The sequence below is a fragment of the Lissotriton helveticus genome, chromosome 3_1 (genome assembly GCF_964261635.1).
Source record: "Lissotriton helveticus chromosome 3_1, aLisHel1.1, whole genome shotgun sequence".
Classification (NCBI taxonomy): Eukaryota; Metazoa; Chordata; class Amphibia; order Caudata; family Salamandridae; genus Lissotriton; species Lissotriton helveticus.
Window position 1 is genome coordinate 165,494,909 of NC_136061.1, and position 13,310 is coordinate 165,508,218.

General features: G+C 52.4%; 1 protein-coding gene across 1 annotated transcript in view; it reads right to left on the reverse strand.

The window, feature by feature from the left end:
* Positions 1-13,310, reverse strand: part of LOC144822754 (eosinophil peroxidase-like) — an 85,085-nt gene that overhangs the window by 4,148 nt on the left and 67,627 nt on the right. Inside the window, exon 15 of the mRNA XM_078680613.1 lies at positions 2,144-3,421. Within this exon, the coding sequence (XP_078536739.1) occupies positions 2,144-3,421 (1,278 nt within the window). The remainder of the gene's footprint in view (positions 1-2,143; positions 3,422-13,310) is intronic.

Sequence of the window (13,310 nt, forward strand, 5' to 3'; positions counted from 1 at the left end):
AGGTCGTGACAGCTCAGAGCCTGGTCGCCCCGCCGTAGAGAACCGGCTCATCCCTGAGTCGCTCTCCGCTTCAGTGCCGGGTCGCCTGCTCTCCTGTCACCTCGCCGCTAACGGAGCGCGTGGTGCACCTCTCATCTTCTCCCGCCGGAATCTGCACGGAACGCATTCCATTGCCTCGGACGGTCCGTACGTCGTAACGTACCCGACTGTCTCGCTTTGCCCTCCTGCATACCAAGACCCGTGCAGCACCTCAAGAAAGGCCTCCCCGTTCAGTGGTACCGGAAGCCTGGTGTTGCACCCGTCTGCCATAGAACGCGACGCCCCTCACAGATCCACGAGTACGACCTGGCATGCTAAGAAGTAGTACGCCCCGCAGGCCTGAACGGCACCTCGCCCCGTGAGCTGCATCGACCTCGGATCGCCACAACCCTCCACAGTCCTGCTCCTCCACCTCGCACCTCGAGGGGGACCTGAGCCGGAGAGATCCTCTGGAGAACCACTGGCCTCGTCCGGAGACCGCCCTCACCAGCCGCGCCAGAAACGCCTCGGACTTCCACCAACAAGGTACACGTGAACTCCGTCCCGAGTTCATATCAGATCCAGGGTCCGCAACGTTCTTATTTTATTTATATATTTTTTTTATATAGCGCAAGAATCGACCCCTTGCGGGGTATCTCCGCGCTTTGCTCGCAGGTAGCATGGCAGGTGTTGACAGAGGATGTGGTTATCAGCTGACAGAGGAATATTTATTCTTCCAGAAATAGACAAGTTTTTAGTTTTTTCCTGAAGGAGGTGTGGTTAGAGGTTTGTCTTAGGTCGGGAGGAAGTTTGTTCCAAAGATTGGGCCCTACCAGAGAAAAGGCTCTGCCCCCTTGTCTGGTTTTTTTTACCAGAGGGGTTTTTATCAACAGTTGATTGCTTGATCGTAGTGCTCTGTCAGGTTTGTAGAGGGGCAACTTTTGAGTCAGATATTTAGGGGCTTTCCCGAACAAGCATTTGTGGACTATGCAACAGATTTTAAATTTGATGCGTTGCCGTATAGGCAGCCAATGAAGTTCCCGCAACAAAGGCTTGGAAGGGGTTCTCGGGGGGGCATTCAAAACCAGTCTGGCCGCTGTGTTTTGGACTACCTGGAGGCGGTTTATGGCACTCTCATTGGCTTGTATTAGGAGTCCATTGCAATAATCAATTTTACTCATCACCAAGGTCTGCACTAAGGTCTTTCTGTAGTTGTCTGATAAGTATGGGAAAATTCGTTTTAGCAGACCAATTGTGTGGAAACATGCCCCCGCCACTGTACTCACATGTTCCATTAAGGTTAGATTTTGGTCTAACTTCACCCCCAAATTTTTAACTGTTAGTTTTGGGGTGGGTACTGGTCCCAGGTCTAAGGGCCACCAGTCAGGGGACCATAGTATGGACGCTTTTCCAAAGAGCATTAGCTCCGTTTTCCCAACGTTGCATTGGAGGCGGTTAACCGCCATCCAACTGGATATAGCCCTCATGCCTTCCGCGAAATTATCCCTAACATTGGAATTTAGGGAATGGAAAGGGTAGAGAAGTTGGGTGTCGTCAGCGTAGGACACCGGGGTGAATCCGTATTTTCTCACAATCTCAGCAAGGGGGGCCACGTACACATTAAACAATGTGGGGCTTAGGCATGAGCCCTGTGGCACCCCCTTTGTAAGCATCCTAGAGGAGGAGCGGTAAGGTCCCAAGCTGACAGATTGTGAGCGCCCGGACAGAAAGCTCGCCAGCCAAGAAAGGGCCTGTCCTCCTATGCCTACTCCCTGTAAACGGCTCACGAGGATCTTGTGGGACACAGTATCAAAGGCGGCCGACAGGTCTAACAGCACCAGAATCATTGAGCCTCCTTTATCCTGTGACATCTTGATGTTATCAGTCACGGAGAGGAGGACTGATTCGGTGCTGTAGCTGGGCCTGAACCCTGATTGAGAGTGGTCCAGGCCCCCTGTCTCCTCTATGAAACTGGACAGATGGATATTAACATGCTTTTCGGCCAGTTTACTCAGGAGCGGCAGCAGAGAGATAGGGCGAAGGTTGGCGAGCTCTGTCCAAGGGGAGGTGGCATTTTTCCGAATAGGATTCACCACTGCCTCTTTCCATTGCTGAGGAAGTTTACCTTCTTTGTAGGAAAGGTTCAAAACTTTTTGGATAATGGGGCAGAGAGCAGTGCTAAGCAGGTTCATCACTCTGGAGGGAAGCAGATCGAGGGGGGACCCAGTTTTTATTGTGTTTAATAGAGATTGTATGTCAACCTCAGAAATTTCTGGGATTTCAGTGAAAGTCTCAGAGTTAGATTGTGGACAGAGAGCATCAGTCGTCTCTGTGTTGTTGGGATGTTTGGCCAATATCTTGTCATAGATGGTGTCAATTTTATCTTCAAAGAATTGTGAGATCTTATCACACAAATCCTGAGAGAAAGTGTCCGGACTTTCACATGCTATGGGGTTGGTGAAGCATCTTAGAATTTTGTATAATTCTCTGGAAGAGTTGTCAGCTTCATCTATTTGGGATTGAAGGCTGGTCTTCCTTGCCTTTTTTATATTTTTATAGTAAGATGAGACAGCTTGTTGGTAAAGCTCTTTGCTTTCACTGGAGTGGTTCTTCCTCCATCGCTTTTCTAATTTCCTGCACTTTTGTTTTTCAATTTTTAATGCTTCAGTATACCATTTTTCCTTTTTGTTATTGGTTGTTGGTAATTTGACCAGTTTTTGAGGGGCTAGGAGGTTGATTGTGTCGAGTAGGGTGGCATTTAGTTTGGCAAGGGCCGAGTCAGAGTTGTCAGAGTCGGAAAAAGTTGGTGTTTTCCAGGTTTCTGCGAATGCTTCTGGAGTAACCTTATGCCAAGGTCTACGTTTAATACTCATGGTGGCAGAGAAATCGGGAGATTTGGTCAATTGCATGAAGGAAAATTCCAGCATGCTGTGGTCGGACCAGTGTACTGATTTGGGGGGATGGCAGTATATTGACGAATCATTAGAAAAGATGAGATCTAGGGTGTGGCCACCTCTGTGGGTGGGACCACTGTTGCATAAATGCAGGCCTAGAAGAGCGAGGTCTGCCAGTAGGAGCTTGGTATCAGGGTCTTCTGGTATATCTGCGTGGACATTAAAATCTCCAAGTAGGATGAAATGTTCTCTTGCTGTCATATGAGGAGCAAGCATTTCAGTGAGAGTTAGGGAAAAACTTGTGTCGGCGCCAGGAGGACGGTAGACTAATGCGCCCTTCCAGTGGTTTTTACTGCCAGTATTTATTTTGAAGATCATTATTTCCATAGATGGAAGTAAGGCTTGTTCTAATATGGAGATGCGAAGACTGTCTTTGTGTATTATAGCAGTGCCGCCACCAGTTTTTATCGGGCGGTCCTGTCTCAGGATTTTATATCCTGTGGGGATCCCTGTCATGACAGAAGGGATAGTATGGGGTTTTAACCAAGTTTCAGTTAGGAAGCATATTTCTGGTTTGAGGCTGAGAATAGTGTCCCATATTTCAATGCAGTGACGCGGGAGAGAGCGGACATTAAGTAGGAAACTTTTCCAGCCTTGCTTTACTGGCTTGGGAGTGGGTAAGGACCCTGGTATTATGGTATTGATAGTGGCTTGAAAGCCACACTGACAGCAGAGAATAGGATCCTCAGGATTGGGCCAACCACTGCCTATACATCGGTGGTGATCTAGGGGGCGGAGAGATCGTAGGAAGTGAGAGGAGTACCTGATATGCGAGTCTCCAGATGAGGACAGGCCACAGGGGGGGTGAAGGGACATGGGAGCAGGGTGGGTGGCCCCTGGTCCCGTCCTGTCGCGGACGGGCGCAGACGGGCCACTCTTTGGCTACTCTTCGGCTCCACTGCGCGCGATCGCTGCGCGCTCACTGGAAGGCGAGGGCTAAGTAGCCCCGAGAGACCCAGCTGCTAGAGCGCTAACCGCCCAGCAGTATGGAGACAGGAAGTGGTGTCCTCCCTCTAGCATTCAGAGGGGAGGCGGATCAGAGAGCGTATTTCCCTGTCATTGTACCTTGCTGAACAACGAAAATTCAAAGACTAAATCTTGCCTATCATAATCGGGTGGCCTCAAATCGTTAAACGTTACATGGTCTTGTGATATTCCTGCTTGAATCTATCTTTTATATGAAGTATACGTATTTTTGATACAACTACACGACTGGTGTCCATTTGTGGTGGGTCAGTGGGTTTACTGTGTGTGATCATAAATGCTTAACTTACTATCGCCCTGAGGATTAGCCTTGTCTGCCACACTACCTAGAGGGTGAGCAGGGGTTATTCGAAGGAGTAGTTCCCTTGAATTGAGGTGAAGCTGAGGGTCCCTGCTTGTCACAAGTGCCTACCTGTGCCAACCAGAGACCTCCGGTTCCAACATTGGTACCAGCGGTGAGGATTTCGGATTTGCATTTGTGATTTATATACAGTAAATTACTGATCACAACGTAGTGAGAGCAGACCAAATAACGAGCCACAGATTACGTCCTTGCCGAGAGATCTCCAATCTCCAAAACCATGCCTGGTTCACTCCCCGTGAGAGCACCCTCTGTTATCTCTGGAATCGACGAAGTTGACTGGGAAGGGCTTGACCAGCTGAAACTTGATCAGTTGAAAGTGCGAGAAGTTCCGAGTCTCCCAAGCGGGCTGCAAAACCAGAGCCCAGCGCATCTAGGCACTAACAGCTTGGAAGGAGTCGAGAGAGCCAGAAAATCAGGTGGTAGTGCATCCACCCGAAAGTCTTATCGAAGTGCCGGGAGGCCTGTCGTCAGAAGAGCTGACGGACAGGGCCGCAACCAGAGCGCATGAAGTAGAGATGGCCAGATTGAGAGGGCAGATGGCAATGGAAGAGAAACGGCTCCAGCTGGAGCATGAGATACGCCTAAAAGAATTGGAGCTGAAAGCAAAGAGCTTGGACGCAGCTCCTGGTGGCAGCACAACGCCAGCCCAGGTAGAGTCAAGGGTCTACGTACCGAAGGATGTGGTGAAGGAGTATTTTAAGGGGGATGACAGAGGGCAGTGGTTCCGGGCCTACGAGGTAGCCATGTCCTCCCACCGGGTCCCTGAGAAGGATTGGGGAGCGGGGTTGTGGGGACGGTTCCTGACCGAGGGGCGGGATACCCTGCTAGATCTTCTTTCTGAAGAGTCCAACTCCTACCCGCACATGAAGGATGCCCTGATGAATCGATTTGGTTTAACTCCTGAAATGTACCGACAGCGGTTTAGGAAGTGTGTGAAGATTCAAGGGGGTACGTATGTGGAGTATGTGACCTTTTTCTGCAGAGCGCTGGATGGTTGGGTGAAGGGCAGTAAAGTAACTGATTTTCAAGGGCTACTTGATTTAATGGCATGGGAGCACTTGTCGGATAATTGTTTTCCTGAGTTACGCCAGCACCTGATCGATAGCAAGCTGTCCAACCCGAGGAAGCTTGCTGAGGAAGCGGACCGCTGGCTCAGCACCAGGGTCCACAAAGGTCCAGTGGGAGATTCAGCCAAAGGTGGGCAGGGTCCCCAGCAGAAGAGTGGGCGGGACAGGGGAAAACAGAAAGGGTTCCACAAAGGCCCCCAAAGTAATCCCCAAGGGAACCAAGGGAAATGTTCTCAGCCTCCTCCACCCCCGAAATCAACCGGGGCCCCGACAGGTAAACCTGTTCAAAGAGGGCCCATCACCTGTTTTAGGTGTGGCGACCTGGGTCACTTTGCCTCTGACCCTAAGTGTCGCTTGTTTGCAAAACCCGCACCCACTGGTGCTCCACCCCGGCAACTAGCTAATGTTAATTTTGGGGAGGAAGGAGCCGTCCAAATGGGTGGGGATCCCGTTCAGATGACCCTGGTCTCGCTAGGAGACAGTGAGATGGTCCCCGAAAACTACCTACCCAATAACACTAAGAAATATGCGCAGGTAGTGACCATCAACGGTAAGAAGGCGGAGGCTCTTCGAGATACAGGAGCCAGTGTGACTGCAGTGAGGCAGCACCTGGTGTCTCATGAGCAGGTAGTACCGCACACCTACTGTAGGGTTGTCAATGCTGACAATTCTGAGAGCCAATGTCCGATGGCTCAGGTTCCCTTTGAGTGGGGGGGTCTCTGGTACTCTGCAAGTCGCTGTGAGGACCTCCATGCCTGTAGATTGTCTGCTAGGGAACGATTTGGAGAACTCCCCTTGGGAAAAGGTGGAGAAAACTACTCATCTGCGGATGGTGGGTCTACCCGACTGGGCGTGCGTGACCACACGGTCCATGGTAGCCAGCAGGGGTGTTGAAGAAATCCTGGAGCCTGAAGGAGAAGCCCAGGAACCGGCCTTAGAGAGAAGGCGCGGGGGGCACGGACAGCCGGCCCCCGAAGTTCCCACGGCCCAGGAGGAAGCAGACCTCGAGGGGGAAGCCCTGGAGTCTACCGGGGAACAAATGGCCGAACTGGGAGACCTGCCTGAGCTGACCCATTGGCAGCAGGAAGGGGGTCTCTCCAGGGAGGAATTCTGCAAGGAGCAGAGAGAGTGCCCTTCTCTCGTGGGGATGCGGCAGCAGGCTGCAGACCAGGCCAATGGTGTTCAGTCCGGGAAACACTTGGTCCACTGGGAGAACGATCTCCTGTATTCAGAGCCTAAGGCTGCTGAACCTGGGTCAGCCCGTGTGCTGGTGGTACCCCGGAAGTTCAGAGCCTTCCTACTGGGTTTGGCTCACGATGTGCCTTTCGCAGGACATCTGGGGATGGACAAGACCAATGACAGGCTTGTCACTCACTTTTACTGGCCCCAGATGCACCAGAGCTCAGATGCTCACTGTAGGACATGCCCAACTTGCCAAGCCAGTGGTAAGTGCGGAGGGAAGAACAAGGCTCCCCTCCAACCATTCCCCGTCGTCAGTACCTCATTCCAGCGAGTGGGAATTGACATTGTGGGGCCTCTGGACCCCAAGACAGCCATGGGCAACAGGTTCATCCTAGTCTTGGTGGACCATGCCACCCGGTACCCTGAGGCCATCCCTCTGAGGACAGTGACGGCCCCCGTGGTGGGACGAGCGCTGATGGGAATTTTCTCTCGAGTAGGATTCCCTCTAGAGGTGGTGTCTGACAGAGGTACCAATTTCATATCGAACTATATGAAATCCCTTTGGCAAGAATGTGGTGTAACGTACAAATTCACCACCCCTTACCATCCCCAAGGAAACGGGTTGGTTGAAAGATTCAACCGAACCTTGAAAGGAATGATCATGGGCCTAGAAGGACCAATGAGGCGTAAGTGGGACGTCCTCTTGCCATGCCTACTGTTCGCGTACCGCGAGGTACCACAGAAGTCACTCGGGTTCAGTCCCTTCGAGCTTCTGTACGATCACCCGGTCCGAGGACCTCTGAGTCTGGTTCGGGAAGGCTGGGAGCAATCTCCCAGGAAACCTCCCCAGAATGTATATAGCTACATGATGGCCTTCCGAAACCGACCAGGCGATTCAGGAAACTTGCTGAGGCAAACCTGGAAGCCAGCCAGGAGGAGATGAAGCGGTGGTACGACCAGAATGCCACTCTGGTGGAGCTTCAACCTGGACAAAAGGTGTGGGTCTTGGCCCCAGTGGAGCCCTGTGCACTTCAGGATAGGTGGACGGGTCCATTTGAGGTTGTGGAGCGCAAGAGTCCTGTCACCTACCTGGTGAACTTGCAAACTCCCAGGAACCCTTTGAGGGTCCTACATGTTAACCGCCTTAAGCCCCACTTGGAGAGGTCCGAAGTGGGCATGCTGTTGGCAACCGATGATGGATGTGGAGGAGGAGACCGAGCCTCTTCCGGACCTCTTGGTGGCCTCCGAGCGAGACAGGTCAGCGGATGGAGTTAACCTTTCACCCTCCCTGACCCCTGAGCAGCAGAGTGATTGCCGCCAGCTGCTGGGGCAATTCTCTGACTTGTTCTCCCTGGTTCCGGGTGTCACAGATTGGTGCGTCCATGATGTGGACACGGGAGACAGCTTGCCGGTGAAGCACAAGGCTTACAGTGTGACTGACAGGGTACGAGCCTGCATCAAGGAGAAGTCTCGAAAATGTTTGCTCTTGGGGTGATTGAGTCCTCCAGCAGTCCTTGGGCCAGCCCATTGGTCTTGGTCCCGAAGGCTGCGACGCCGGGAGCCACACCCGAACTACGGTTCTGTGTGGACTATCGAGGACTCAATTCAGTCACGAAGACTGACGCGCACCCCATCCCCAGAGCTGATGAGCTCATCGATCGGTTGGGGGCTGCCCGGTACCTCAGTACGTTTGACTTAACGTCTGGGTACTGGCAGATCGCCTTAACTGACGGGGCCAAGGAGAGGTCAGCGTTTTCAACCCCAGATGGGCACTACCAATTCCGGGTTATGCCCTTCGGGATGAAAAACGCCCCTGCCACCTTCCAGAAGTTGGTCAACCGGGTGTTGGTTGGACTGGACGCGTTCAGTGCCGCCTACCTGGACGACATCGCAGTGTTCAGCAGTACGTGGGAAGAGCACTTGCGACACCTGTGGGAAGTGTTGGCGGCTCTGCGCAAGGCAGGCCTCACGATCAAGGCAAGCAAGTGTCAGATCGGGCAGGGTTCGGTGGTGTATTTGGGACACCAAGTTGGGAGCGGCCAGGTGGCGCCCCTTCAACCCAACATTGAGACCATCCTGGCTTGGGAAGCCCCCAAGACCCAAACGGAGGTGAGGGCCTTCCTCGGACTTACCGGGTATTACAGGAGGTTCGTCAAGGGATACGGCACCATCGCCTGTCAGGTAGCATTCGACACCCTGAAGACGGCCATGTGCACGGCGCCCGTGCTCCTGGCTCCTGATTTCTCCAAAGAGTTCTTAGTGCAGACAGACGCTTCAGAGCATGGGATTGGGGCTGTCCTCTCACAGACGACGGAGGAGGGCTGGGATCACCCTGTGGCCTTCATCAGTCGGAGGTTACTTCCACGGGAACAGAAGTGGAGTGCGATTGAGCGAGAAGCTTTTGCTGTGGTCTGGGCCCTGAAGAAGCTAAGACCCTACTTGTTTGGGTCTCACTTCCGAGTTCAGACGGACCACAGGCCCCTCAGATGGTTGATGCAAATGAGGCGTGAGAACCCGAAACTGTTGAGGTGGTCCATTTCTCTACAGAGTATGGACTTTACGGTGGAACACCACCCTGGCATAGACCACGCCAATGCTGACGCTCTGTCAAGGTTTTTCCGCCTTAGTGATGAGGAACTCCCTGGGCAAGGGTAGTTCTCCCCACATTTCAGCTCGAGGGGACACGTGTTAGACCTGGCACCTTGGCGTGAGTCTCCCTTCCACTTTTTGCTGACGTGCCTCAGATGTTTTTGCTGGTGTTTGATGCTCAGGGCACTGCGCCACGGCCAATTCGTGCCGCAGTGCAAGTGCTCCCAATGTAAAGTGTATGTGTAATTGATTTCCCTGATTGGCTTATTTGGTTTACTGTCAGTCCCCAGTAAAGTGCACGAGGAGTGCCGGGGCTTGTAGATACAAATGCTGCTAGTGGGCCTGCAGCGCTGGTTGCTCCACCCACAGAAGCGGCCTCGTAAGACATGACTCAGGTCCACCATTGCAGACCCCGCGTACAGTCCCGCACTGTCATGCTGACTGCGCAAGTGCCCACACTTACCAGTCCCTGAACCTTCCCTAACCTCCATATCAGTCGCCCCTACGGTAGGCCTACGGGCAGGGTGCCTTGAAGCGTAAGGGAGGACAAGCCTAGAGTGTGGCATGTCCTCATAGTGAATTACCGCCCTTTCCGTTCTTCACTATGGAAGGGCTACCGGTTCTCTTAGGCCAAGATGAGCTGTCGGAACTATTACACGCTATAGTCCCGGCAGACTCAGGAACACGGTAGCATGTCGAGTTTAGTATGCCTGAACTCAGAATAATAAAATACTTCCTTTAGTAAGGTTTATTTTAATATCCTGGGTTTGCAAATGCTACTTTTAGAAAGATAGCCTTCGCGCGCCTAACTATTTAGCCCGCCTCTGCCAGGATGTGTATCTGTTGTCTGGGTTTGTGTGAGTGACAGGGCTGGGAGATTCCCGGGGACAGTTGGGACCCCCAGGTGGTGAATAGGGTGCTTACACCAGGATGGGTGGGCGGAGTAGTCCTTGACTCTGAGTAGGGTTGTGCTCCACCACCACAATGCTGGCTCCACCCCCTACGGAGCGTCTGATGTCTCTGCCCTGCACTCTGAAAGAAGCCGGCAGCTTCCTGTAAACAGAGTACTCCAAAACCGGGTTGAACTAGGCTCAGGCCCCCTGGCCTGCAAAGACAAAAGAATCGCAGTATAAATAGGAGCTCCGCTCCTTACAAATCAGATCCAGTTTTGACCACGACGAACCTCTGCCTGACTAGAAGGACCAAGAGAAGCTGAAGGATGGAAACCGGTCGGAATCCTGTAAGACTGGCCTGCAGTGGTGCCTTGCTGAGAACGGAGAGGAAAGGACCAGAAAGGACTTTGTAGACTTGTGCCTGAAACGATCTCCAAGGGCTTGATCGAGAGCTTGCCCCCTGAACGGAACCCCAGGACCATTGGGCTCTATCTGCTTGTGCCCGTCTGCTGTTGGGCCTTAGTTCTTATTCCCTCGCCGGAGTTGTGACTCGGGTGCCTTCGCCCCCTCCCAGGTCGTGACAGCTCGGAGCCTGGTCGCCCCGCCGTAGAGAGCCCGCTCATCCCTGAGTCGCTCTCCGCTTCAGTGCCGGGCCGCCTGCTCTCCTGTCACCTCGCCGCAAACGGAGCACGTGGTGCACCTCTCATCTTCTCCCACCGGAATCTGCATGGAGCGCATTCCATAGCCTCGGACGGTCCGTACGTCGTAACATACCCGACTGTCTCGCTTTGCCCTCCTGCATACCAAGACCCATGCTGCACCTCAAGAAAGGCCTCCCCGTACAGTGGTACCGGAAGCCTGGTGTTGCACCCGTCTGCCATAGAACGCAACGCCCCTCACAGATCCACGAGTACGACCTGGCGTGCTAAGAAGTAGTACGCCCCGCAGGCCTGAACAGCGCCTCGCCCCGTGAGCTGCATCGACTTCGGATCGCCGCAACCCTCCACAGTCCTGCTCCTCCACCTCGCACCTCGAGGGGGACCTGAGCCGGAGAGATCCTCTGGAGAACCGCTGGCCTCGTCCGGAGACCGCCCTCACCAGCCGCGCCAGAAACGCCTCGGACTTCCACCAACAAGGTACACGTGAACTCCGTCCCGAGTTCATATCAGATCCAGGGTCCGCAACGTTCTTATTTCCTTGTCATCGTACCTTGCTGAACAACGAACATTCAAAGACTAAATCTTGCCTATCATACTCTGGTGGCCTCAAATCGTTAAACGTTACATGGTCTTGTGATATTCCTGCTTGAATCTATCTTTTATATAAAGTATACGTATTTTTGATACAACTACACGACTGGTGTCCATTTGTGGTGGGTCAGTGGGTTTACTGTGTGTGATCATAAATGCTTAACTTACTATCGCCCTGAGGATTAGCCTTGTCTGCTCGCGCCACACTACCTAGAGGGTGAGCAGGGGTTATTCGAAGGAGTAGTTCCCTTGCCTTGACGTGGAGCTGAGGGTCCCTGCTTGTCACAAGTGCCTACCTGTGCCAACCAGAGACCTCCGGTTCCAACAGTCCTGATGTCGTCGGTGGCTGCGATGAGGGCGGTCTCGGTGATGTGGTTCGCTCGGAATACGGACTGTGATGGGTAAAGGGAGCCGTTTGTCTCGAGGAAGGCGGTCAGCTGAATGTTGACGTTTTTCTCAATGACTTTTGAGGTGAAGGGGAGGAGCGAGATGGGGCAGAAGTTCTTGAGGTCAGTGGGGTCTCTTGTGGGTTTCTTCAGGAGGGCGCTGATCTCCGCATGCTTCCAGCTCTCCGGGAAGGTGGCGGATGCGAAGGAGTTGTTAATGATGTCCCGGAGTTGGGGTGCGATGATGGAGTCAGCTTTGTTGAAGATGTGGTGTGGGCAGGGGTCGGCTGGGGAGCCTGAGTGGATGGTGTTCATCACGAGGATGGTGTCTTCCATGCTGATGGGGGTCCAGGTGCCGAGGGTGGTGGTGGGGGTCGCTGGCTCGGTGGTTGGGTCCGTGGTCTGAGCGCTGAAGCTGTCGTGTAAATCCAAAAGTAATCCAAAGGTGATCCAAACAAAAAGTCCTCAAATACAAATATCCAGCAGCAGCCACAAAAAAGTAATCCTTCCAGCTCCAGATCCAAATGAAAAGTGACCAGGACATGGACAAAGCACTGGGAGGAGCCTGCTGGACAGAAACAGGAAGTTGGAGACTTGGGGCACAACCTTCCTCCCACCCTCCCAAAAATGGACCCATTGCACGAAAAAGTGCAGCCAAATGTCAATCTGAGGAGTTATTCTGATCCAAATCATCATTTTCAAAAGGTTTCTTGTGCAGAATTGCAATTTTTGCAAGTTCGGGAAAGCGAGCTGTTCAAATCTCCCGCCGGAAGTCAGCTGCGCGTCGCATCTACGTGTTCGCAATTGTTTACTCCCGCGATACGTGATCGCGGGCCCTTATGATGTAGTCGCGTTCTCAAACTCTTGCAGTGCAAGATGGCGGGCCACCATGACGTACTCGCGGTCGAAAAGTCTCGCGCGATCACGCAGCAAGATCCAAAATGGCGCAGTGCACGCAAACCGGGAGAAAAAACAACTCGGCGAACTCAGAATCACGGTAAGTCACCACCGGGCGCGAGATTGTATTTTTGAAGCCCGACCAAGCAAAGTAATTCGCCAGCTGGCGAATTGCGAAGTTTTTGACAAATTTGCCGAAAATTCGCAAATTTCGCAAGCGGAACGGATTTTGCGCCCACTCTTAATCATTCGTTGATCTCTAAATGGCATAATAAGAACCTTCACGACATGGATGAATTTTTGTTTTTAAGACGCTTGAATCCTACAATCCCCACTTTTTACCACCTACCTAAGGTGACAAGGACAGGATACGTCCACCGGGGAGACCCATAGTGGCAACACAGGGGAGCCTCAAAGATAATATGTCCATCTATGTAGATTTTTTTCTTTTGCTGCATGTGAAAGTGTTGAAATCATACATCAGAGACACTAAAGATCTGTTGGGACATTTGGCATTTTTGGAGTGCGATGAGAACTACAAATTGATAGTATTAGACATAAGTAGTATGTACACTTCCATAGCACATTGTGATGGATTAAAGGCGTTAAGCTCCTTTCTGGAGAAACGCCCATTGAAATATGTGGAACATAGCACCCTAATTCTGGAGTTTGCAGGATTCTGCCTTACAAATAACATGTTAATGTTAATGTTAATGTTAAAATATT